The sequence below is a fragment of the Fringilla coelebs genome, assembly GCF_963513975.1.
Source record: "Fringilla coelebs genome assembly, chromosome: 6".
Lineage (NCBI taxonomy): Eukaryota > Metazoa > Chordata > Aves > Passeriformes > Fringillidae > Fringilla > Fringilla coelebs.
In genome coordinates this window covers 40,322,696-40,349,803 of record NC_140034.1, presented here as the reverse complement: position 1 = coordinate 40,349,803, position 27,108 = coordinate 40,322,696, and the positions used below count along the sequence as shown (strand labels likewise).

The 27,108-nt window shown below is 46.1% G+C and overlaps 1 protein-coding gene across 3 annotated transcripts in view; it reads left to right on the top strand.

The window, feature by feature from the left end:
- Nucleotides 1-8,166: 8,166 nt before the first annotated feature.
- The window catches only part of PRDM11 (PR/SET domain 11), a 48,778-nt gene continuing 29,836 nt past the window's right edge, over nucleotides 8,167-27,108 (top strand). For 2 of the 3 annotated variants that reach the window (XM_084208278.1, XM_084208280.1), the window contains exons 1-3: nucleotides 8,413-8,889; nucleotides 26,043-26,161; nucleotides 26,515-26,618. In XM_084208278.1, coding sequence (XP_084064404.1) covers nucleotides 8,437-8,889; nucleotides 26,043-26,161; nucleotides 26,515-26,618 — 676 coding nt within the window. In that variant the 5' untranslated portion in view covers nucleotides 8,413-8,436. Of the gene's footprint in view, nucleotides 8,385-8,412; nucleotides 8,890-26,042; nucleotides 26,162-26,514; nucleotides 26,619-27,108 lie in introns of those variants that run through there. The other variant, XM_084208279.1, reaches the window with a different exon arrangement.

Here is a 27,108-nt window from a genome sequence, read left to right as displayed (position 1 = left end):
GAAATATATCCTCCGATTTACTTTTTCCTCCTACTGGAAGAGATCATGATGCAAAAGATATTCCGACAAGTGTAGAGGAAACTGTTAGTGAAAGTTTAAAATAAAAACATTTTTAGCAGGAAAATCTGTGGAATCTACCCCATGTTTTAAGGCATTCCTTTGTGCCAAATGTTCTTACAACTGATCAAGATAGGAAAATCCATTCCGGTAAAATTTTTTAAAGTGTTGGATCTGTTTTATTCTTCAGAGAGTAGAAAAGAAAAGTCCAGAGCTTTTACTGTTTTCCTTTTCAGTTTGTATGTATTTTTATTGAAATTGTTCTCTGAAGCACTTTTGACACTTTGCATTAACCAAACGACCTTTTCTTCAATAAGCTTAAGTCATTAACAATGTTACTGAAGGAAAATAGCGTACAGCCTTTGGGTGAAACTAAAGCTTCCACTGGGCAAACACATGATAGCTTACTTCTGCCTGAAAGATGAAGCTTTCATCATAAAAAGGAAAAGGCAAAGAAAATGAGAAAATAATCTTTTCTCATTAACAGACCAAAAAAAAGTAATTTTAAAATCTCTTACCAATGCAAGTTGTACCCATGAAAACATTGTTTCCAGCACAGTGGGGCTTTTCTGATGTTTTTTTTAACCTTTAACACTTTCGGTGTTCATGCTTTCATTAAGTAATTTGTCTGGTTTGAAATTACCCAGCATCATAGTCATTGTTGTCACTTGTATTAGTCCTTTGTATTAATAGAAGATGTAGAGACTGTAAAATTACCCAAGTGCTAATCAAATGCAGAACATTAAAAAAAAAAAAAAGTGATTCTTGACTTAAAAAGACTCTGATTATGCAGGAGACCTGGCAGACTGCAGAGTTCAGGAACAACAACAAAACAAAAAAGGTATCCAGCCACTAAACAGCCAGAATTAGCTTTACAATCATGACATTCAAAGCAATAATAAAAATGTGTCTGCCTTTTATTTACTTCTATCTTAGGTATCTTCAAATATTTTGTCCAGAAGCCCAGGCTTTCTGCAGCCTCTTAGCCAGAGGACAAGAAAGTCCTATTTTTAAAATGAAAGCTGAGAAACCCACATAATCAGAAGCTTTAAAGAAAATACCAAATGTCATGAGAGTAGGCAACACTGTAGTTCCCTACCACTGTTTTTCTTCAGATTCTGTTTTTGATGCAAAATTTAAGGCTCTTTCCCCTTTACATTCTTCAATGCTATGGTTAAATGCAGTATGTTGCCCTTTAAGTGAATGGTCTTTTTACAAAGTAATTTTATTATCTCCAATTATGTTGTTATCAACAGCTGAGATTAAGAAAAAAAAAAAGAAAAAGAAAATCAAAGATATACAATTATATCCAGTTTTTTTCTCCTTACAGACCAGAAGGTCTGGATGGTCATTTTACTTTTTGCTTATTATTAGCTCCAAGTCATGACAATTTTTAGACTCTGATGCATTAGAACAACATGAAATTGTTTGGACTGCAACGGAACAAGCAACAAGTTACTTGGTATAAAAATTCTTTTTCTTGCCCTCCAAGACTTCAAAACCACATGGAAGTATTTATTTGATGTAGATTAATTCAGTTACTTTAATTAAAATTTTGATTCAGAGTTAAATTTGATCTACACATCTCTAATTTGGAAGAGAGAATCCTGTGATTTATAGGTCATGTTCTCATGATGTAGAACCCGTAACATAATATGCCAGTGCAGCAGTGAATGGCGGAGGCTCTGCCTGCGAAAATCTGCTGCAACTATGTGCTTTGGAGCTGGCTGAGCATTTGTGTTGACTTATTTTACAAAATAGCCTGCTAAGGATAACATCAGCTAGTGGGGAACTGTTGCACAGATTGTCTATAGCATACCGTGTTAGTGTTTCTGGAAGAGTAACACTCCTGCCCTTCCAATAAAACGAAACAGTAATAAATGATGTGTGCAGGAGGCATTCCATATGGTTGTCCTAAAGTTGAACTGGAAGAGCTGCCTGACAAGGGCCATCCTCTCATAATGCAGCGAGCACCATGAGAGCCCACCCCAGCCTTCCCAAGAGCAGCAGGGAGTAGCTACCTGGTAAGAAGGGTGGGTAGAGAGTCAATGTAGAGTCAGAGTCAACTGCAAGACTTGGGCTGAAGTGACAACAACCTTTCTCAAATAATGTCCCCTGCTCAGGGACTCTGCCTCCAGGTACTGCAATAGATAAACAACCGGTAATGAATGGGCTTTCTCAGAAGCATTTACATCACACCTGTGCCATATTATAGCAGAAAGTTAAATATAAAACTACTGATGATAAAATTCACAGCTGACATCAAGACTAGCAAAAGACGGAAGAGAAGGTGTTATGCTATCTGATCTGAGAGTGCTTGATGTCAGAAACATGGGACCATTCCCAGAAAGGGATTTTGCAGGCAGTGCCATGCATGGCACTGAAAGCACAGGCCATTCCCAAGGAGTGATAGAACACCCTCTGGATAACAGCAGCTCTGGAAAGGGTAAAAGGACAGTTTCATGGGAACTTGTAGTGCCCTGGCACAATGACACACTGTGGTGATCCTGAAAGCATAGCTGTAAAGATACTTACTTGTGTATAAATACATATGTGTATTTTTGGTTAAGTGAATCCTATATTGTCAGGGGCCTTTCAGACAACTGTGTTTTAAAACGGATGTTGAAAAACTGAGTGGGGTTCACAGGAAAAGCAGGAAAATAATATAAGGACTGATAAAAATATCTTTTGTTGAGAGATTTAAAGAGAAAATTTAATTAACTAACTCAGAAGAAAATATTTGGAATTAACTAGATAACAGCATAGATAATGTCTTCCCAGGAAGAAAATACCAAGAATGTATCTAAGCATAAAAAAAACACAAAAAGAACCAGTGGTTAGAAGGTAGATGCTACAGAGAATCCAAGCCCATGTTTATAATGTGGAAAGGACAAAGGGAAAGATAAATTCTGTATCTCCTAATTTCTGAAGATCAGAACTCAGTGTCTTTCTTAAAGACAACTTTAGAGTTAAGCAAAAGTTATTTGGCTCAAGCCAGGGTAGCTGCTTGTGATATATAGAAGTGCACATTCCTATGGACTGCCAAAACATGTGACGGGTGCCTAGAAACAAACCACCGAGTTTTGAAGTGCTTGTGAGCAGAGACATTCCTCGCTTTCCAGTCTTTGGGCCAACTACAGAGAGACCATTTCATATGGAAAAGCAGTTCTGGTTATTCATTAAAAACATACCAGCGCAAATTCTCAGACCCTAGTGTTTGAAAAAGGCTTTGTATGTGCCTCCTCTAGTCCAAAAGATTTCAGGATTGATCATGGGCAAGTGATTTAATTTCTGTGTTTCTGGCTACAGTTTGACTGCTCATTCCTGCTGCCATCCCTGCAGCCCAAGGCATGGGCACAAATCTGGGTAAAAGGATATCCACATGCATGGACCAAATACTACGATAACTAAGCATCTTTCTAACCCAGTTCAGTTTTCTTCTTCAGCTCATGGCATATGAACAGCCTTGCTGGCACAGCTAGGACTGGGCGGCCATGGCAGCACCCACTCACCACAGAACAGGAAATCCTAAAGACACCACTGCCTTGGAGGTGCAGATGCTTCCCTGGCTCATTGCTGCCAAGGAAAAGGCCTTTCCTCCTCTCCCCTGACAGCATGGTCCCACCACCACCTACTTTTGCTGATGGCAATTGCTGGGTTAAGTATGCAGCTCAGAGGGGGCACTCCGAGAGCTGGAGTGGCCCTAGCGACCTGCAGCATCATAGCATCTCTACCATCAGACCACACCCTCAATTGCCTGTACAGCTCTAGAGCATTCCTGGGAAGGGCTCCATACACTATTCTAAACCCCAGATGATCATCCCTCCCTCCCCACTGTCCCTGACAGTGCCTTTGCCTGCTCTCTTAGCACCAGAGCTGCTGCGGCCACAGGATGGGCAGGCTCAGCCCTCCAGGAAGTGGCACAACTGCCAAGCCTGGAGAAGAGAGTAAAGGGTAGAAGGTTGCACCCAGAATTTTCTTGCTTACCAGTTGAACTCAGCACTATTCATCAGCCTCTTTGGAGAATTGTTCATTAGGCTTAATCCAGTGAAACCCATAACTTCAAGGAGAACACTGCATTGCTAAAGGATTAATATTCTTCTACCAATAACAGTGGAAGACTCATATAGCATGATGAGGAAAACCACCCAGCACTACTGGGTGAAGGCCATCACTGCTTCTCTTGTACAGCAGAAATAGAAACACAAGCTGCAGCTCTGCACAGTTACAATCTCTTCAAAGAGCTCTTCCCCCACACCTCATTCAGAGCCTGTCCCACCCTGCTACAGTAATTTGTAACTATGGGCTTCTGGCCGAGTTTCCTTCTCAGGCATGTAATTTCCTTTTCTTTTGTGGGCCATTTTCAGATTTTCAAAGGGAAAAGCTTGTGTTCTGCTTCACTATGCAATAACCTATGAATGTGGAAATGTCCTCATTTTGGTGTGGCTTATTAACAGAATTTTTAATGCTAAAAGATGTTTATCAGCTAGCGACACACTGACTGAGGGCATCAGCACTGTGGTCCTGTAAATTTGAATCTTTTCTGTGTGCTGGGTAACAGCAGTAGGATTTTCCTTTCTGCTGGCAACTGAGCGACCTTTCCTGAAGGAAGATGAAGTTTGGCCCCAAGCAACTAATTTCTCAGAGCTGGGGAAGCAGTTGCCTCTTGGTTTTGATGTGGTTACATATGATGTTGACAATCCTAAATGAGAGAATACTCAATGATGTCAAGGCTGCTGTGTGCTACAGCTTGCAGAAGAATCTGAACACTTTCCTGCTTTTCCTTAGGTACCCTGTTGAAGACAGCTAGGCATTCCCCCACCACCACCCCTCCAGCACAGGTCCTGGCTTCCACCCTCTTTGCAGTGTTGTGCCTGAGACACAGGGTATTTTTAGGAAAGCTCATTCCACAAAATACATCCAGACTCTTCTGGTGCAGGGATTAGATTTTGCAACTGACAGATGTACCTGCCAGCCCCCAGCACCTGGAGCTTTGAAGACCATTTAACTGAAGCTTGATTCAGTTTTACCCACTTTTGCAAGCATTATTTTTTACACCACTGGCTAAAAGGTCAGTGTCAGTAGATGAAACTTTTTGCCTCTGCAGGAGAAAATCCACTATTTCATGGAGGAACAGATTTGACAGTATAATACTGGAAAATCAACACCTAATTAGACAGTCACTCTGTCAACACCTAATCAGACAGTCATTCTGAACTGATGTTGCCATTTGTAAAGTTTTATTCTGAGAGCCTGTCAGACAGAGGAGAATTGGTGTGGGTGGTGGAGGAGGGGCTGAATGTGCTTATTAAAAAAAAATCCTACATCTTAATAAGTGAGGAGGCAGCTTGTTGAAGAAGAGAAGCCTTTTCAAGCCCCAAAGGCAACATTTTGGCAGACATTTTTGCACTGTCTTCCTTCCAGAATTTGTTGCTATACAGAAAATATACAAAATCTTCTTCATGGGGATTTCATCTCTTGATGGGATGGGCTGACCTTGACTGGACACCAGGTGTCCACCAGAGCGGTCCTATCACTCCCCTCCTCAACCACACAGTGGAAAGAAAATACAACAACTAAAAGCTCATGGGTTGAAATAAGACAAGGAAAGATTACTCACCAATTACCATCATGGGCAAAACTGACCCAGCTTGAGAAAAAAAGCTTATTACCAATCAAATCAGAGGAGGACAATAAAAACTAAATGTTAAAACACCTTCCCCCACCTCTCCCTTCTTCTGGGCTCAATTTTACTCCTGAGTTCTCTAACTCACCCTCTGCAGCAGTGCAGGGGGACGGGGAATGGGGGCTGCAGTCAGTTCATCACACATTTTCTCTTCTGCTCCGTCTTTTTAGGGGGAGTACTCTCCACATTCTTCCCCTGTCCCTGTGTGGGGCCCCTCCCACTGGCTCCAGTTCTTCACAAACTGCTCTTGTGCAGGTCCCCTGCAGGGTCTCAAGTCCGGCCAGCATACCTGTTCCAGTGTGGATTCTTGTTTCCACAGGTCCACAGGTCTTGCCAAGAGCCTGTTTCCAGCATGGGCTTCCCAAAGGGTCACAGCCTTATTTGAGCATCCACTCACTCTGGTGTGGAGTCCTTCAGAGGCTAAACTAGATATCTGCTACACCATGGACCACCATGGGCTGAAGGGACACACCTTTGCCTCACCACGGTATTCTCCACAGGCTGCCAGGAATTTCAGCTCTGGCACCTGGAGCACCTCCTCCCCTCCTTCTTCAACTGACCATGGTGTCTGGAGAGCTGTTTCCCCCATATATTCTCACTCCTCTCTCTGGCTGCAATTGCTGTTGCAGTTTTCCCTTCCCTTTTAAATGTGTTATCACAGTGGTGCTTCCACAGTCGCTGATGGGCTTGGCCTTGGCCAGCAGTGAGTTCAGCTTGGATCTGGCTGGAGTGGGCTCTGTCAGACATAGGAGAAGTTTCTGGCAGCCTCTCACAGAAGACACCCCTGTAGCCTCCCCACTACCTCACCTTGCCACGCAAACCCAACACATCTGACTATTAAACATATAAAGGCAACTGGCACACATTAAAACAAGGCAACTCCCTCTCAATAAATTAGCATGCCTGTGTTAACAGGAAGACATAATAGCTGTTATTTATATTGCATTTACATATTTAATTTTCTTTACAAATAAAAGCTTTATGCCTCCCTTTGAGCCTCCCGTTGCAGCCTTTGACTACAATAGCTACAACAAAACTATTACTCCAAATTAGCCTGGCATTCAGTGTGTATTTCTATTACTCCCATGATTTTTATTGGTTTTTTAGTTATTATTTTTCCTCTTGGTTCATTCATCAATCATATTTACAAACCCATTGTTGCACTTACTGCCAGTTGAGTGCTCTCACACATTTCAGCACACAGACAGAAACTGCAAACTAGGGCAGCTCTACTAGGATCTCTAATATTTCTGAGGAGTCTGAAGGTGCTGACAGCTTATGGTCTTTCCAAGGCAAGTGCAAGTGCCTCAAAGTCCATCTATCTGCAATTACTGGAAGGGGTAAAATGACACCGCACGCTTTTCCTCTGAGAACGAATCCTCTCCCCAGAGGTTAGAAATGGGGAACAAAAAGCAAACTACAGTTGGAGATCTGAGGACTGATACTCATTTGAACTTCCGAATAATCATCTGGCCACATTGGCTGTTTTTGCAAAGAGAGCTTATTTTGAAGCTGAGTTGATTACCTTCCTTGTTGTTTTGCCAGGCAATTTAAATTAAGTGATACATCAAACCTAACCCTGAAGTTCTGCCACCCTACAACGCTCAGTGAGAGCAGTGGAAGCAGCTCCAGGATGGCAGAAGCAGGCCTCTATTTTACTTGGGCTATATACTTTTTTTACTTTTTGTCCTCGATTTTTCTTTTCTTTACACCAACTTTGTATAGTAGGCACTTCAGAATGGAGAGTATCGAGAGAGAATTTCTTTCTCAGGACTGCAGAAAACGGTGTTTCTCAGGGCTACAGAAAATGGGAAGTAGTTCCAAGAATCCAATTGGGCACATTGTCACCACAGCCCTGTTTGCATACAAGTCCATTGTCAACTGAAGGAATTGGAAAATTATGGCTATTTATCCATTCCTCTCTTTACCCCCCGTTGTGCCTCTTTTGGCAAAGCAGCTGAAGAGTTTGCATTGTTTCAAATTTAATGCTTGCAGATGGTTTTTATTTAGAATTTGTTTTATTGGTGAGACATGCTTCCTCTGTTTATTAAATTGTGCCTACTTTTTGTCATCCGTCATGTTGTCCGCAATTTCTGCGCAGAGCTCGAGGGTAGGGTTTGTTGTTACTGTTGCTGTTGGGTGGGTTACATTTTAGGGGGTTAATCTGAAATATGATCGAGCTCCGAGCGCCGGGAAAACAGCGGGTCTTCTCATTCACTTTTTCCCGCGGAAGAGCATTAGGCTCCCGCCGGGCGGGCAGGAGCGCGGGGTGCAGCCGGGGGAACGGGCGCCCGCCCCGGGGCAACTCCGCCTCCGGACCCGGCCGGCGGGAGAGCCCCGGGGCACGGCCGCGGGCGGGGGTCACGTCTGGCCGCCGTGCCCCGGAGGCGGGCGGCCGGGTCCCGCTCCGCGGGGCGCCGCGGCGGCTGCCGGGCGGCGGCAGGTGGTGGCCGCGACAGCGCCCGGGGGTAGCCCGGCGGCTCCGCCGGGACGGGCCCCCTCGGTCGGCGGCTCCCCCCGCGCGGTGCCCGCGGGCCGTCCGGGCGGGTTCTGTCCTCCAGAGCCCCCCCGAGCCCCCGGCCGGCCGCGGGCGCTGATCGCCGGCGGCTCCGCGCGGGACTCGCAGGCTCCGGAGCAGGAGGTGGGAACCGCGGGCGGTTTGGGCTTGCTCGGCTTCTTCTGCGTGTTTTTTGATGTTTTTCCCCCCCCCGGCTGCATGCGGCTTTTGGGATTTGTTTTTTGTTATTTTTTTCCTCTCCTCTTTTCCCACCGCGGGTATTTGGAAGGAAAGCGGGAATGCCGCGGCCCCGGGAGAGGCTCGGCGGGCCGGGCCGAGCCGGGCCGGGCCGGCCCGCGGCGCCTCCCCCCGGTTCGGGGGGTCCCCGGGCTCGGCCCCCGAACGCCCCTCTCTTCCGTTCTCCATGTCATTTCCTGTGCTAATAAGATGGTGGTCACGGCCGGGAGGGAGGGAGCCGCCGCTGCCGCCTCCGCCGAGCCCGGCCCGGCCCCGGGACCCGTCCTCGCCTGGGACTAGCCAGCGGGGCCGGCGGGGTGGGAGGGCGCAGCCAGCCGGGCTCCCCCCGCCCCTCCCGGGCGGAGCGGGCCCCCCGACGCCGAGGCGGGCTCCCCGCGCCCGCAGTGCCGAGGTGAGTCAGCCTCGCTGGTAGCCAAGGTGGCCACGAAAATGGCTGCGGAGCGCGGGGGGGAAACCCGTCCCAGCCCGGGGGGGAGGTCCGGCCGAGGGGTGCCCGCAGCGGGTGGGGCGGCGGCGAAGATCCGCGGGCAGAGGTATCTCCCCCCGTCCCCGCCCGCCCCGCTTCTCCCTCTCGGGGCGGGCTGCGCGGGGCCCGGCCCGTCCCCGCCGCTCCCGCCGCGCCGCTCCCGCCCGCGCCGCGGCTGCGCCCGCCCGGCCCCCCCGCCCCGCCCGCGGCCGCCAGCGGGGCCGGCGACTGACGCGGCCGGCGGCCAATGGGCGGCGGGGGCGGGCGGGCGCGCGCCACATTGGAACGCGGGGGCGGGGCGCTCCCGGGCGGCGGCGGCCCCGGGACACGGACACGGACCCCGACACCCCCCGGGGACACGGGCATGGCTCCTCCGCGGGACACGGGCACCCCGCCTGCGGCACTGCTCGCTCCCCCTGCCCAGAGCCCGGGTAGAGCTGCCCTTGCGCCGCTCAGCCGAGATGCTCTCTTAACTTGCGCAGAAAAACTCCAGATGCACCTTCTTGGGCCTTCTTCCCTCTGTGGGTGCGGGTTGTTTTGTTTTTTTTTAAGTTACAGAATTTCTCAAGTTTCTTTATAAAAGGTGCTATATCACTTATATTTCAGAGGAAAATGGAAGATGCCTCCAGACTCCCCTTTTCAGATCCTTAAAAAAAAAAATAAGCTGGCCTGTGGGCAAAACTGTTGGCTCACTGTTGCTTCCTCTTTTTCCTGTGATTAATGCCTCTCATTAGTGGGAGGGGAACTGGCAGAACCAGCTTAAAAAAACACCAGCCTAACTGTAAGATAGGATTGTTTTCCAGCACTGCAGGTGTGTGCAGCAGTTTGTGGAGCAGCGCAGGAGCCCCAGCCCAAAATATCCAGCAGCCCCTTGGATCCGGTCCTGCCAGCAAGGTTTAACTCCCTGTGAGACTGGCAGAGCACAAGCTCGCTGCCTGGGTTGGGCTGCACACCCCCTAAATTTCCGTTTGTCTAATGACCGAGATTATAAGCAGTGAAAGTGGAAAGGGAAATGAGTCTCCCGACTTTCTAATGAATTGTGTATAAACCGCTTTTGCTTTTCAAGTGCAAGCTGCAGTCAGAAACAAAAGTAATGGGATGATGGGTGTTTGCTTCTTGCAAGGCGTGCTTTTGGACCAAAGGTGCTCCTGCTCTAGATGGAATAGTTTAACAAAGGGCTGAGTGGTGTGGAGCTCTTGAAATACATGGAGCCTGCAAGGAGCTCAAATATTGGCATGGCCAAGGACTGTGTTGGCAAAGGAGGGGTTGGCTGCTGGAACCACTCACCAGGGAGGATTTGAGGTAGCCATGGGAGATGCCGAAGTTTGGCTCTTGGCTGAATGCTGACTGATCTCACTGCGGCATGGAGTAGCAGGACCAGGGCAAGTTGTTTTTCTCTCCTGCCCAGGAGTCATGTCAAAGGCTGCTGCCTCTTGCAGCTGTTTGTGGAGCAAGAAGGAGGTCCTAAGGCTCCTGACTCTGTGCTGGCTTTGGTGCCGAGCTCTCTAGTTTTGGGATACTGGCCTGTTGTTCCTCTAGCATCTTTGTGGACCATGCATGAAGCATGGTGCTTTCTGGTGCAGTTTGTGGGGGCTTCTTATTGTGAGCCTTATTGCTCTTTGATAGCAATTACTTGCACTTTTTAACAAGTGAAGGGGAGGAGTATTGTGAGGATAGTACCTGATTTTAAGTAATGAGGGCAAAAGCAAGGACTTCTTTAAAGCCTGGTATTTTATGAACTGATGCAGGGTCCTTCTTACTGGGATGGGCTGGAGGCAGCTTGTTGCTCGTATTCCTTGCTGGAAAATGATGAAACTGCTTGAAATTGGTAGGAGCAGTGTAAAAGTTGTGAACACTGCATGAGGAGCCTGAAGCAGGAGGGCTCCTGCACTGCAGTGGGCTGGCTTTGCGATCAGGGGGATACAGGCATTGTGGGGAGTGGAAGTTGTCACTCTGAGTCAGGAATCGGTGTATATATCAATGAGAAATACAACAAGCCTAGGCAAGAGAGGTCTTTGGTCTTTTTATAGAGTGCCACGTACGCTTGATCCTTTTGTGGTTTTTTTTTAATATTCTTTTTTCTTTTCGTAACTTCTTTCTCATGCTGATTAATTCCCAAGTGGAGTTGTGGGGTTTTAAGTATTTTTTTTTTCCCCATGTCCATTTATGCAAGAGAAGTATATGCTTTTACCTAACTCTTTATTCTTAAAGTTGATGTTGGCAGGGACTGTCCCTTGGTGCTTATAAACCATTCCCAGAGCTCTTAAAATGCTGCCTAATATTTGTGACATTTTGCGGTAGCATATTTAAAATCATTACTGCCAATCTGGTAGTGTTACATGGATGTGAAAATTTGCATGGAGAAACTAAATGTAGTCCCAAAGACAAAATGGTTTGGGTTTGTTTTTTTGTTTGATAACCAAATAGTAATGCTGTAGGTTAACTTGGGGTCCTTCAGAACAATGAAATAAGCTGCTAAAACTTGATGTGAAGACTGAACCAGTGAAAAGTAATGACTCTTGTTTCCAGTGGAGTGAATGCAGGTGGGAACTTCTCATGCCTCCTCTGCACTGGGAATATGTGTACCTGAGATCCGTGGTTTTCCTAAGTAAAGCAAAAACAAGCAAATATCACTTTTATTCTTCAGTTTGCATTGCAGCTTTCTGGCATTTTAAGAAATCTGGAGTCAGCTGGATACGCATCAGGGTTTGCTTGATATATCTGATTGCATCAGTGCTGCATTGTCTGATCTGTTCTCTCACCTGAGCACAGACCCTTCAGACCCCGGGGCTGGGAGCTGCTTGAGGCACAGGCATAGCCAGTGAAGTGGAGTCAGCACGTGCAATATCCGCTGGCATTGAGCAAGTGGCAGAATTCCTGCTGGTCTGCAACTGGGCAGCCCTGCTGTGGGATGCTGGCTTTGCTGCTTCACGTTTCACCCCTTGTCATGCTTGTGGCATTTCTCATTGTGTGTGCCACTGTACAGCGCTCCTGCCTGAGGCTCGCTCCTAGCGGGTGAAGTTTCTTGGACCAGAGCTCTTGTGCAGCTGCAGACAGTTTTAGTGCCTCCTCTTGCACTGATGCCTCTGCAGTAGTGGAGTAAAGAAAGCTTTAATTTCACAGGGTTTTCTGTTCTCCCTATGACCTCTTCTCTGCTACCAAACGTGTTTTTAAATAAAGTCTCTGGAGAAATGTTTCTCTAAAGCTACATAGTAAAATGTGGCTTTTCAGGAATTCCTGCTAGTTAAACTTGTCTGTGCAAGTGGATTCCAGTAGCAAGTCCAACCACCCTAAGAAAAGCAGAGGAGAAGGTGAGAGGTTCATGCAGTCCTGTATGGCATCTTCAGAAAGAAGACGAGGGGAAAGTGCTTTGGAAAGGGAAGAATTTTGCAGCTACAGGAGGCCAAAGAGCATTGGAAAACAGAGCAGTCCTGTGGCATATTTGAAAGGTAGAGGCAGCCAAGGTGGATAGAGAAGAAACTTGCTGAGGAGGGCAACACAACTATCCCATGCTGGAGAAGTTTTTCTTTTTAATGCCCACCACATGAGGGACAATGCTGGGAGAATTGAGGATGGAAGGACTGGGAGAATTGAGACTAAAAAAGCAGAGATAAAGGGGAACATTTTGACTTGGCAACTAGAATGACATTTTCCATGTGGTTTTTTAGATGTCTGGTCACTGTCCTCTGCACCTAGGCTTTGAAGTTCAGCTAGAATTGAAGGTTGTACTAGCACAAGCATTTTTCCAACTTCCATCCTGAGCTCTTCACATAAGTGCAAGAACATATGTTTTTGCAGAGACAGTCAAACAATTCAAAATATTGACACTTAAGGCTTTGCTGTTGTGTTTCTTGGTCATGGCTCCATTTTTGGGGGCAGGATGATTGTATCCTTCATAGCTGTTGCTGAAAGGGCACTTCTCTCTGCAGGGCTGGGAGGCAGTACTCGGGCTCAGAACAGTTCCTCTGCAGTCAGAAGGTAAAAGCATTATAGATATAATTTAAGGTTTAGGCTGCAGAAACTGGCAGCCTCCCGCAGTCAATCAGTAATGCGTACTGCAGAACTGTTCCAGTGTTTCAATGCAGTCCCTCACTCATGGACAGCCATCAGTAAGGGGCCCATCAGAAGGGTCTGTCATAAACCAAGTTGTCCAATTTGAGCATGCTCTGATAAATGGTTTCCTTTCTCTAGCCCCTTTCTTCTCCCTTCCTCAGGCTTTGGCTTTTCAGCAAGGCTGGTTTTCCTTCGCCTGTAGTGACTTGTCCCAGGGGAAGAGCTGCTGTTCTGAAGCCTTGGCGTCAAGCCCTGCTGGGGCTGCCACTCCCTGCACTTGCCTTGCTGCCTGTGCTGCTATCAGCTGGGGCTGGTTTGTGCCTGTGGAAACCTGGCTGTAGGTAGTGGGGGAGATGTATAAGGACAGAGTGGTAAAAGTTCATGGGAGGTGATGTGGGGGATTAACTCATGGAGCAGCTCTAGGGTTGCTGTAATTAGCCTCCCCGAGAGCCAGCAGTGCTCCTGCCTTGCTCAGTGGGAGCTGAGGCACTGAGCATCCTGTGCTGGTCCCCCAGCCAGCTCATCTCTGTGGGCTGTGGGGCACTGGTTCCAGGCTCCTGACTATGGATCAGGGTGTCTAGGACACACAACTCCAGTGGTCCTCCACTAACACCCTTTCAGAGTGTTGAAGGCTGCTAATTGGAACTGGTATTGGTCAGGGCCATCAGCCATTTGCAGGCTGATAATCAATATGAAATATTTTCCCGTGCTTTCCTTTTTTAGTACAATGAAGCTTTATTTTGAAATAAATTATATAAACTGCATCATAATATTCTGGGTGGAGTTAAATGTGGACCTTCAACTGCAGACTCGAAACTAAGTGTTACAGCATCTTCCTTGAAAGACGTCCTAAGTTTGACCCAGTATGTTCCTCTTTACACCCTTCATTTGTATAAACCTTGATTTCCTCATGTCTGTGTATATCAAGGGGATTTACTGTTGTTTGGGTTTTTTAATTTCTTTTCTTCTGATGCTTCTGGAGTACTTCATGTGGTCTGCTCTTTCTTTGACTTGGAGACTCCTTGCTTGGAAGTGCTAATGAGAATCCTAAATACACCACGGTTTGCAGAGTACAGTCCTCTTATCAGTTCAGGGGAAATTAATGAAAACACTTGGAAACTGACTGAAAAAAAAGTCCATACTGATGACACAGAAGCATGCTTTTATGAGCAATAAAATATGTTCTATATTTGCCATGTTTCACACCTAGGCTTGCTGATTATTTTTCCCAAGATCAAATTACTTCAATCAGCTTTTGAAGACTAGGAGCTTTTAAATTACTAATTTTCTCTTCCCTTTGTGATTGTAAAGATAACATTATTATGTATGGTATGTTTGTAAGTTGCTTTTTTCATTGAAAATTCTACCTCAGGTCACCTCCAGGGCCGGCCACTATATGTAGAGGTGTAGAGGTGCCTGACCCTCAGCGCAAAGTCCCACCAGCTAAGGCTGCATTGCTGTTGCAAAGGTGGTAGCTCCAGAACAGCAGATCCATTATTGCGTCTCCTGGATGTGCTGAGACAGATGCTAATGAGTCCTCTCTAGCTGTAATGGAGTTAACTGGTGATTGGCTGGGTGTTTTTTTTTCACCAGGTCTCATTACTAGTCAGGTGTTGAGATGTTGCTGTTGAATTCTTTTAGCGTAGTTGGTGGATGTTTGTAGTCCCTTAGTGACTTGCACACATGAAGTCATTCTGACATGCTCCCTCTGCTTTTTGGACTGGAATTGAATGAGTTCTTGGGCTCTTTCCGTGCTTCTGCTAATCAGTGTTTTAAAAATGTCCGCAGTGTAAAGGACCAGGTATTTCTGTGCAGCCCAGTACCTTTATGTAGAAGATTGCACGTATAGACCAGAAGTGCTTGGCCTCTGCTGGAAATGTTTTTCTAGTTAGCTGTGTTAGGATATACAGGGTCTGAACACCCCTCTCTCTGTATGGAAGGGAATGTGCAGATCAAATTGTGGTGGTGGTGAATTCAGCACACGGATATCTGGTTTCTTGGCAGGTCTGACACTGGGAGTATCTGGACTGCTGCCTGCCCCAAGGAAAAGGGGGTCGGTGTGACCCATGCTCAACCACTACTCATCCAAGCCATGTAACATGAGTCCCTAACCTGTAGACAGATTTACCAGCTCTGAATAATGTCTGTTGTGCTGTGAGATCTTATCTTCCTAATGGCCTGCAAGAGGGTACAAATGAGGAGAAATAAATACTGCTCTTGCTTTTGCTTCCTCTGCATTTTGTGGAACAGTTGATGTGTTCTCATTTTGCCTGCTGTGTTTGTTAGTGCTTCTAAAGGACTGAGCTAGTTGGTCAGAATTTTGGGAACAAGTGAAAGTAAGATCTGCTCCTACCTTCTCATTTTCTCCCACATTTGGTGAACAAGTAAAAAGAAAGGAGCTGCCTGTCATGTCCTGGAGTCCAACTAGAGTGAAACCACTGTAACAAGCATAGAGGAACTGTCCTGTAACATCCTTCCACAGAAACAGGCACTAGCTAGATAAATGGTCCCAAAGCAGGATTTTATTTAATATCTGAACTCATAGGTCCTAATGGAATGGGGATTCCCCTGCACCTGAAACTGCTTGCCTAGAGGTATTGGCACTCCAGAGGCTTTACAGTTTTACCTTTGATTCCTGAAGCTTTTGAGTTGGGTGGTGGGAGGGGGCATTGTTCAATAATCAGGTGCCTCCTGGAAGTCCAGAGGTCTCTTGTGGGAGTGGAAGTTTCTCATCAGCCTTTGGGGTAAAAAGCTTTGGGTTGTGATTTGTAAGACTATGCTCTTTCTATGAGAAGCTTTCTGTCATGTGACTATATCAGGAGTGAAATCATGTTTTGTGATTCCTGACAGAATTTAGCAGCAGTCTTATAAAAAATCACTGGTGTATGTAAAGGCAGACCAGCACTTGGTTGTTGCTGTTGAGTGGGTTGTTGGTTTTGTGCAGGAAAAAGGAGCTCTGGCAAAATGTGCTGAATTTTCTGAGTTGTTGGGGAAGTTTGATTTTAGTGGATAGCTTGGCCATGGCTCACAGATATGTGTGCAAGCCTGTCCATCCATTTGGTCTTCTGACACCACTAAACGTTCACCAGTGGAAGAAAAAGACAACATACTGCAGGTAATCTTTCTTTTTAAAAGAAAGGAAAAGCTGGAACCCCTGGAGAAGTGTTGAGTGAAAGGCTGTCTTGTTAGAAGATGGATGTGCTTTCAGAGGGGCTAATTTTGACACTAAGGAAATATATGTAGAGCTGATTGCTGGCCAGGTGCCAGTGACTGAAGGGCACCAGAGGCTGAAATGCCAGGTAGTGCTGGCACTTCAGCCCATGACGGTTGGGTTGCATGAATTATCCCTCTGCCTTCCAGCTAATTTTATCCTGTTGATTTTTCATGAATCATTTCCCATCTCTGTGGGTTAGAAATTAAAGTGGAAGTTTGCTAGCCAGAATAGCCACATCTGCTATTTAGAAACTAATGTCTGGGGTTTGTTTCCTGCCCATCCCCACGCCTTCCCTTCCCTTTCCCTTTTTACCTCCATCATTGTTGAAATACATGAATCACTAGTTTGCTCATCTACAAAAATCTTTAGGCTGACCAGCCTGCACAGGTGCCAGGGGTCTTCTGGGTGCATGTGACCTCCCTGTGGGCAGTGGGGTAGCAGGCAGATGCTCAGTGCTATGTGGCAAGGTCCCAGGTGCACAGTGATGCTGGCAGGACCGGAGCAGGGTATTTTGAATTTCCTACACGTGCTTTGTAAAACATTAAAGACACTCCAGTGTCTTTTCCCTCTCCCAACACAGCAGAGGAGCAGGAGTGTGACAGTGGCCCAGACAGACTATTATATACCCACCAAACACTTCCTCTCTCCAGCTTTTTTGTCTGTCCATGAATGAGAGTAAAAAGTTGTTTGGGCAGTAAATTCACATTTCTGCTTCCCTTTGTTGAACTGTGTGCCCTTGAGTGCCACTGGGGCTGACAGCTAGGCCAGCAGCAAGGGATGGATAAGTTCATTATTCAGAAGTTGAGTGCTACAAGTCAGGATCCAAGGACCCACATGGGAGTTGCGTAGCATGGGGTCCTGTCGGTGAGCAGTTTTGCTGGCAGCTGTGCTAAGGAAAAAAGCGCATTCCCTTGAAATATAGTGAGCACTAGATGAGTGAGAGGAGGTGTCTAGCTTGCTCATGTTCATTTTTAATCAGTCTTGGTGGATTGCAGCAAATGCAGGAGACTGAGTGATTGTGTTGGCACAGTTTTGAAAATTGCCAAGTGGATGGCCCGGGAAAGTAAAAGCTGGGTAGCATGACACCAATCCTGGGTAAATATAAAGCTATTCATGCCTGAATATTCGTGTCATGGAAAGTGTTTTGTACTTCTTAAAAAGGTGTGATTTTGTTCTTGGAGAAGTTTACTGTTGGTTTAAAGAGGCATCTCTTGATGTGGTATATAATTACATATAAAAAGCAGCTAACTCAGTGTGTGAGAACCCTATTAATATCGAATGACAGAGAATATCAATAAAATAAATGTGGCTTAGGAAGTGAAGGTAGTGACTGATAGAGAATCAGCATCCAATAAATAAGCTGAAGTGGCAGTATAAACAGAAAGGGGGATGAAGAATACTCTAAGCTAAAGGACAGTACCAGTACACTAATAAATCAACTGTTTGAGGATTGACTTTAAGATGAACGTAGAAAATATCTTCTCAACATCAAAAGATCACGGTTCTGGCATTGCCACCTTAGATGTGGGGAGCAAATAATCCAGCTATTTTAAGCTAGAGCTTGATCATTTTACAGAAGAGTCTGCAACATGATATGTGGAGGCTGTGTTTTCAAAGAAGTAGACTTGATGACCCTTCTCTTCAGATAAGGGGAAGGGAGAAGCCAGTTCTGCTTGACACTTACTCAGTGATGCAGAAGACGTGACTCATCACTGGCAAACTGGGTAGATGAAACATGTTTGGTAAATTGTAGCTGTTGATAGGGGCAGGACAGTGTAATGCAGTTTGTTTGGTAAATGAGATTATTGAAACCGAATCATTTTCACGCAGACAAGTGGAGATTTATGAACCTAGAAAGCATGTCCTGAACGTGATCTGTGAAGAGAGGCTGTGTCCTGAGCAGTCCCATGTGAGAATATGGGGGTCAGAATGGGCAGGCAGCCCTGGGGAGCTTTCTGTGCCAGGTCCTAGCGGGAAAAAGACAGCCATGATATTGGACACAAGCAGGGTGGTAAGGAGTTGGGGTGAGGAGGTAGTTTTACCTCTGTAAACTTTATATTTACTTCAGAATCAGTCTTACATCAGCGTGGCTCTCTAGTGCCAGCATCTTGGAGTAATACAGAGAAAATTGGAAGAGTTACACAGAGGAATAATACAAATTGTTGGAAAGCTAAGAAGATACTCATGGGTACATATCCAGAGCTCTGCTATGTATGTGGTTTTATTCAGTGCTTATCACTATTGCTATCCAAACACCTTTCAGAAGCGCTTTAAGGAAGAAGGCTTACAGCTGCCACTTAGTTGTACTCTTATTCTGTCCTTAGGGAGAAAAATGGTAAAATAACATCTAGTTTTAGAACTGGGGCTTTGTGTCTGTTTGTTTTAACTTTATAAATGTAGGTATATATTTATGTTGAAGCCAGAGGCAAAGAAGTGCAACTGGCGGTTCTGACCAAAGATGGTGAGGTTTATTACAGCCATTAACCTGGGAAGCAATTCTTTCCAGTTGCTCAAAGCAGTGTCCCAGCATGCTGGGTATTTCACCCTTTCCCATCAGGTTCCAGGGCCCTTTGAAAGAACTGTTGCTTGGTGCCCAGAACTAGAACGAATCACATATGACTTGTCTGTGACGAGGATTAACTACTGAGATAAACTCATGAAATGTTGGCTTCTCTTCCTCTTGCTAGTCTCAGATGGAGAGTTTGTCCTTTTTGTAGGCTAAAAGGAAAGGAGTGGGACATAAGGGGTGTCAGTCAGATTGTCCTAATTCTCATTTCTACCCTAAAACTGTGAACCTGTGAGATCAATACAAGGAGCTGAAAATGGGAAGGTTCCATGTATTTTAAAAATGCAAGTCACTTATGTATTCTTTCAGCTGCAGTAAGTACCTGCCTTGCTTCTGTGGCATGTTGCATTGTTTCAGAGGCTTTTAGGCTGCTTGGGGGCTTTACATTGTCAGCATCCTGCTTGTTTGAGTCCTTGCTCAACACTTAACATGGAGGAGTTGCATCAAGTATTACCTGCTTTGCATAGACTGGGCTGATCCATGACAGTGCATGGACCAGCACACAAATCCTTTTCCTACTCTGAGATCAACAAAGGGCAGATGCTCTGAGACCACAACATAGAATTTTGTGACAAATATTGTAAAGTTATCCTGGCCTTGCATCTTCAATAGAAGCCATCATAAAACAAACTTAAGATTGGTTCAGGGGTTATTTCAGCGGTTTTCTGTCTTCTTCCCCCTCTGAAATGTGTCTATCATGAAGCAGATCATGGAGGGTTTTGATAGCATGTTTTTCCAATGAACCATGTAAGAGCGACAGTGTGAACTCATCTCATATCCATTTGAGACTACAGGAGGAGTCCCAGGTTGGCAAACTGGAATTTCCCTCTTCCCATCTTATCTGCAGTAAGGATGGCAGTGGGAATTTGGTGTTGTGGCACCCCGTCCTGTTTGTCACGTTAGTTGCTGCTCTTGGGTAAGTTAAAACCAGTGGAAACTCTCAGCCCTCCCTGTTGTAAAACAGGTTTAAGTTTCATTGTTTTGAAGCTTACTCTCCAAGCTTCTTCAGAAAGCTGCAGAAAAACTGGTCGTGGTTCCACGTATCTTTCGTGTGGTCCTGACCTTCTTCAAGTGTTTTCAGAATTTGAAACTCAAACAAAATATTTCATACTTCTGGTGAATTTATGGCTCCTGAGTGTAGTGGAGTAATTGACAATGAGTTAAACAAGTCCTGGTCACAGCCCGTGGCTGCTCAAATCCTACATCATGTGTGACCTATAATTTTCACTAATTAAGTTTGAATTTCTGACTGCTTCAGCTTGTTGCCAGATATGCTGGCTGCATTCAGCCTTGCTCTGTGGCCATCAGAGAAGAGTCCTGGCCTTGCAGCAGGCTGGGAGACAAGTCCTAGGGTCTTGCCCTGCTGCCACCAGCCTTTGCCACTGCCCCGCTGCACCTCTAGGTGGAGGACAGCCTCACCCTCAAAAACGCTGTACTTTAGTGGGGAAAGTGCTGTGGGAGCCATCTAGGCAAAACCAATTTTCCCAGTGGAGCATTGGCTTATATCTGTCTGTGGACAGTGGTCATCCTCTGAGCAAGCTGGTTTTTCCTCTTTCTTTGTGGGATCTTTGATCTTTCAGAGTTTGTGCTGGCTGTAAGCATGAGCTGCATAGCCAGCTGGTACTTCATAAAGTGACCTGAAATGGTTGGCTTGGCCAAGGACCTTGGTAAGGGCATTCACCTCTGGGAGAATGGTCAGCCTGGGTCTTCCATGGCTGTACAGGGGACAGCTCAGAGCCTTGAATGCTGTGCTTTATTCCCTGTTCTCAGCTAGTCAGTAGCTGACTGTTCTGGATTACTATTTCTGGTAATAATATGCAACTGTAGAGAAAGCATATGAACTCATGTCCATCTTTCACCATGGGCCTGCACTTTAAAATGTGGTACAAGCTATGCAAGATCTGCCTTAAAAGAAGAGGGGATGACCTCCAGAAGGTCAGCAGTGAGAAGCTGAGTGAAGGAGCTGTGTGCTGAGGAGGGGATGGATTCCTATAGGGCTGTTTCACATGAAAGAATGTCCCAGTCTGGGAAACCTGCCAGTGAAATGTAAAATTAAAGCTCTGTTTTGGAGGCTGATCCATGCAGATAAGGGCCTGTGACTGTTAACTAATAACTACAAGAGTGGCAGTGATAAAGGCAGCATACTTGAGGACAGGAATTCACAGGTTCGTTCATGCTTAACCCCATTTGGAGGCTTTTTCCTGTATTGGAGATTAATAGCTCAGATGTTCTTGTGTTTTCTGCTTCCCTGATTTTGAGCAATATGGCAGAGCCACTGGAGATCTTAACGTGTGTTATGCAGAAAAGTGACAGGTCCTTGCCTGCTTTGTAAAGAAAACAGGAGGGGTTATGTGACGCTGCATGTGAACCCAGGGATGATCCAGGGATGCCTCTTGGGATTTGTAGCAGTCACTGTGGTGTCCTGGCTTTGCCAAGGACCAGTGCACAACTGCCTTTGCTGGCCAAAGCACTTGATGTTGCGTGCAGACAGCGCCTGGGTCATCACAGCATCCCTCTCACCAGGGATTGGCCTTGCTGATGTGCTGCTAGGACATGGCAGTAGGCTGTGTGCCCACTGAACGCTGGGCAGGCTAAATGTCCCGGTAGGCACAGGGACATGCACAGGTGAGGCCAAGTATGTCCTGGGAATATCCCCAGCAGTAACCAGGGAGCCTGCTGTGCGTATGCTTACATGGTGCTTCACCACATCATCTGAAATCTTCAGAGGCTCTTCATATTTAGGTGCTAGAACAAACACAGTTGTAAAAAATGCCAAGAAAACCCCACAACAATGAAGTGGAGGGAGTGAAAACTGCAGAATGTGAACTAGACTCTTATAGCTATAGAAAGCTAAAAGGGGTGGAGAAATGGCAAGAAAGAGAAACTAATGAGCAGTGAAATTACAAAAAATTAAACACCACTTTGAATACATCAGAAGCTAAGAGTCGTTAAAGCATGGTCATCTGCTGAGGTCTGGATCTGGAGAAATGTCATATGTTTTTTTCCTGGGAGATAAACTAGAAGGTGGTACAGTTACAGCAGCAGTGTCATGCTCTGTGTTATAGCAGTAGCTTGGGAAATTAGCAAATAGCAGGTACTACAGCAGTACATTTTAAAGTTTGCTAATCTGGTTTACTTGTGTCCGGGGATTTTAAAAGGCCTGGCTGAGCAGTGCTCTCTGAGCCATAAATGCTAATTTAAAAATAATTTAAGAAAAAAAATAAAAGCATGTATAATGAGTTAGACTTAAAAAAATGTTGTCTGTTACTCATAAGCAAGTAGGCCAATGTCAAGTTTAACGGGGCAAATTAGACTAGGCTATCTGCAGTCTGATGTTTGCTTCCAGTAAAATAATGTAACAGCTGATATGGATCAGATCAGGTCATCATTTAAGGGGCTATTAATTGTAATAGTCAGTCTGTACAGGTTTTTTTTTTAATTATTCTTTTCTAACATAATGTGTTTTTCTGGTGTTGCTATAATTTTCTGAAGGTAAAACTGTTGGTAAGTCTAGCATGTTTAATGTTGCAGTGAAATTGTGCAACAAGTCACGGGAATAAATAGGTAGGATGATTCATTGTGTCACGCACACTCACACACACACACTGTTGGAATGAGTCCAGAGGAGGGAGGGCCGTGAAGATGATCAGAGGGCTGGAGCGCCTCTCCTGCGAATACAAGGCTGAGACTTGGGATTGTTCAACCTGGAAAAGAGGAGGCTCCAGGGAGACCTGATTGCTGCCTTTCAGTACTTGAAGGGAGCTTTTAAGAAAGCTAGGGACAGGCTTCTTAGCTGGGCCTGTGGCAGTAGGACAAGGGGGAATGGCTTTAAACTGAAAAAGGGTAGATTTAGATTAGATTCTAGAAAAAATTTATTTACCGTGAGGGTGGTGTGGCACTAGAACACGACCTGTGGGTGGCCCATCCCTGGAGATGTTCAAGGCCAGATTGGATGGTACTTTGAGCAACTTTGTCTGGTGCAAGCTGTCTCTGCAGTGGGATTGGAACTAGATGATCTTTAAGGTCTCTTTCAACCCAAGCCATTCTGTGATTGAATACATAAAAGGAAACCTGACTAAATAAAGGGTCACAGTGTGACAACAAAAGGAGCGCCATTGCTGGTAGTGTAGTAGTCTCAGCTGGGAATTTTTGGAGTTTTGGCTCAATGCTAATCAAGAGGCAGAAATCAGTCTCTTCTCCCTATTAACAAGTGATAGGATGAGAGGAAATGCCTTCAGGTTGCATCAGGGTAAGCTTGGATTGGAAATTACAGAAGAGTTATCAAGTATTAACAAATTGCCCAGAGAAGTAGTTGAGTCCCCAGCTCTGGGAGTTATTTAAAAGACACGTAGCTATGGCACTTAGGGATATGGTTTAGTGGTGCACTTGGCAATGCTACGTTTGCAGTTGGATTTAATGATTTTAAAGGTCATTTCCATCCTAAATGATTCTATGATTTAGTGGTGGACTTAGCAGAGCTAGATTTATGTTGGGCACAATGGTATTAAAGGTCATTTGTAGCCTAAGTTATTCTCTTGGTTCTAAGATTGTTGGTGTCCTGGGGAGAAAAGCACAAAGTTACTTTGGATTGTGTTTGTGAGCAACGTAAAATCTGGGCAAGTTACAAGTAGCGAAAAGAGGTGAGTTAGTGGTGAACTTGGGGTGATGTGTGTGCTGGGTGGGACAACACAGAGTTGTGTAACACTCTTAAAGCAGTCACCTGCTCTCAGAGCAGGTGGGAGGGCTGGCAGGATGCATGTTGGCCTGGAAGCTGCTGCAGGAGCAAGGGCTCCTTCGGCAGTGTGGTGGTTCACTGAAAGCAGAGCCCCAGCTGAAAACAGAGCCCCAGCTGGGCACGGTGACCAGAAAGTAAATGCAGCACTTGGACACAACCGCAGCAATCCTGAGCAGGGGCAGGGAGGGCGTTATCTCGGTGCAAGGTGCTGCTCCTGCCAGTGTGCTGCACAGGAATGTTGCTGATAAGTAGGAGGGAGTTCAGGGAGGACCAGGAGAGGGGCGGGCTGCATAATGTTCTATACAGTAAAACACAGAGTTTCATGTGTAAAGTAAACAGTGTTTCTTTCTTCTTCTTTTTTCCCCTTTATTTGGAGCTATGCAGTAGTTTAACCAGAGCTGAAGGAAGCTCAGTGACCTTCCTTGAGAGGAGGTCATGCTGTGTCATCACAGGGTTTCTCTCTGTAAGACTCCATGTGGCAAGAGTGGGAAAGGAGAAGTCATTTTATCTTCAGAAACAAATGTATGCACCTCTTCCTACTGATTGATTGGGGGATATGGGTGCTTTAACTCCAGGTGTCCTGTCTTCCAGGCTTCCAACACGGGTGTTTGTTCTGACTGAGAGCATCTGCCCCACAGGGAGCATCCACCTTTCCTGTGACTGTGCAGGCCCCAAAACTAACCAACTTTGGGGCAGCACCTATCTCTTCATGTCTTTTAACATTTTCCTGCTCCCCAAGCTTTCTTCTCTTCAGCTGCTTTACTGCAGACTGTGCAGAAAAGACTTTCTCTTCTCTGAGGAGGCCAGGTAGGCCCTGATTGCAGCAGTGGCTGGTGAATGGGTACAGGGCTGCAGAGCTTTCCTCTTGCTCCACAGAGCGCAGACAAGGGATCTAGCCTGCCAAAATAATCAGCCCTTCTTTGGCGTTACTATTGCTTTCCTTCTGAGTGACTGTGGTAATTCTGAAAGAAAATGTGTCTTGTTTTGGCTGTCCTGTAAAGGCTTTAAAGTGCATGTGTTTGCCTGTGTCTAGTTGTACTGCAGGCTTTGCTTTCAGACCACTGTATGAGTATTAAGTAACACTCCTTGATAAAGGCTTGATAAATGTCTTTCAGGCTGCACGTTGGCATGTGAGAAGTTTGATTGGAAAAATGAATCATTTGTCCCCTGGCACAAAGCAGAGCCAGAGAGGTTGGGAATGGCATTCCTTCTTGTGGTAAATAGGGCAGAAATGCAGACCAGACTTCCATGGTGTTCAGGCCCATACAAGCATGTGTGGAATAAGAAAATCCCTGTCTTTAGGGGTTTGTGAACGTGAATTTAGAAATGCCCTTAGCCAAGTCATGATGGGGGTGGGCTTTTCCACCAGTTTCCCTGACAGAAGTCTTCTGATGAGCTGCGGAAGCCCCTCTGTCAGCACTGCAAGTATGCAGCATAACAAAGCATGCCATCTGGCAGAGGACATGGAAGGGGCCATCACAGGGGATTTTTGGGGAGCAGCTGTGAAATCTCTCCAATCTGGTGTGGTACCTGAGAGCAGACAATTTGTGTGCCTTAGAGGAAGTCTTAAGATAAATGCAAATGAAGAGATGTGCAGCATGCTAATTGATTCCTTTTCTCAAGTTGAGGTGCTCTTATGCTCCGTGGCCCTTCCAAAAATCTAAATTAAATCCATTCCAAATTATTATCACTTGAGATATCTATATATTCTCTTCAGCACCACCCCATGATGGGAGGGGAGGGAATTGTTGTTGTTTTGGAGCTTGCTGTCCTTAAACATCATTAAGTGACCGATGATTCAGTGAAGTGTCTCCTGGCTCTTGTGTTGAGCAGAGGGAGAGGCATTTTCACTACAGCAGCCTTGCGTTCCAGGAGGGTGGTGGTGGCTCAGCTCTGGCTGCTGTAAAGGAACATCACAGGCATGACTTGGGTAATCTTGGTGGAGTCCCAAAAGGCGCTGTAGGCACTTACCTGTTCCTCAGAGGTGTCCAGAGCACACAGAAAGCTCTGTATGCAGGGGTGTAGTACACTGTATTCTGTTCCCAGATGGAGACTGGCATATGTCAGGTTTGTAGGCAGATCCTGGTTCAATGCCCCAATCTGCATTCCTCTTTCTTGTCCTTCTGCCCCCAAAGACTTGCTCTGAGGTAGTGGTGCTTCATGTTCCCATAACATCTCACACCCATCACTCTTAAATTCCACGTGCAGTTGGAAATCTCCTGTGTGTTTTTAATGGACTCCCTGAAGCATACTTCAGATTCTCCATGCCTCTGGTTGCTCTGTGGTGCCTCATGCTCTTCACCTGACCTGCAGCTGAACTGCTCTTCCCTCCCCAGTGCAGGAAGAGGCTTCCACGTGCACGGGTGTGTGATGGCAACTCTTGGTGCCGAGAGGGAGCCTGATCTGCTGGCTGCATCCCAGCCTGGGGAGAAGGCTGTGGTTCCTGGGCGAGCAAAATTGTAATTTCTCAGCTACTCATATTTCTACTCCCTTCCTCCATTCTTTTTCAGAACATGAGTGAGAACTTGAAGGACTGTTTGATCCAGACCCAGGCTTCCTTAGGGGAGATGGTGACGATAAAAACAGAGGCCTGCTCTCCACACCGGGACCAGGAGTATGGACAGCCTTGGTATGTGGCTGAGCTTTGGTCTGATGTACTCCAACCCCTTCTCTCCACCTACCTCCCAGCTTAAAGGTGGTTTTGAGCAATATACTTGAGCTGCTTGAAGTTATCAAAGCTCTTCCTTGTGACGTCTGCCTTGGGGTATTTGACAGGGGTGGTGTGCACCTACATTTTCTGCTGTGGGCTTTAGCCTTTAAGATCTGATGCACCAGCTTTTGGCAGGTTGAGTGGCAAGTTTAGTTATTTCTCTGTGACAGTTGTGGGACTGAAGGAGTTGGTCAGGCCCCATTGCTTCAGCTTCTCTCTGTGTGCAGTCCCAGCATCTTGCTAGGTTAACGTCATCTGTTGTTCCTCCTCAGCTCTGGAAGGCCTGACCCGCAGTCCATGGAGATGGAACCCAAGAAACTGAAAGGGAAACGGGATGTAATCATGACCAAAAGCTTTCAGCAAGTGGATTTCTGGTGTAAGTGTCTTGTGAGTGAGGGAAAAGCACCACTGCTGCTTGTGTAGACTTTGGTCTTCCCTGTCAGTTAGGGGCAGGAAACAGGGGAAAAAAAAAAGCCAAGGACAAATTTCCATTCTCATCTGAAAAGACTGGCATGGTTGGTAGGGAAATTGTTGCACAAAAGCAACTTGTCCCTGGAGGGGCTAGGCAGAAGTAGGGAGGCAGGAGGAAAGCAAGCTGGAAACATGAAAATACACATTGGAAAGCCCTGAGAGTCTGGAAAACCCAATGACTTGAATTCAGAAACTGCAAAGGGAGCATTGGGCAGATGGCAACTGTTTCCCTCCTATTCTGAGAAGAGAACTAGTGCCATTTATGTTGGTATACCTACAAATTATCAACTGGTAGACCTACATCTCTTGTCTGGAGACAGGACAGGTGCCTGGGATGCTGTCTCTCTCCCAAGCACAGAATGAAGGCTATATGATGAGGGTATTTGTTTTCAGGG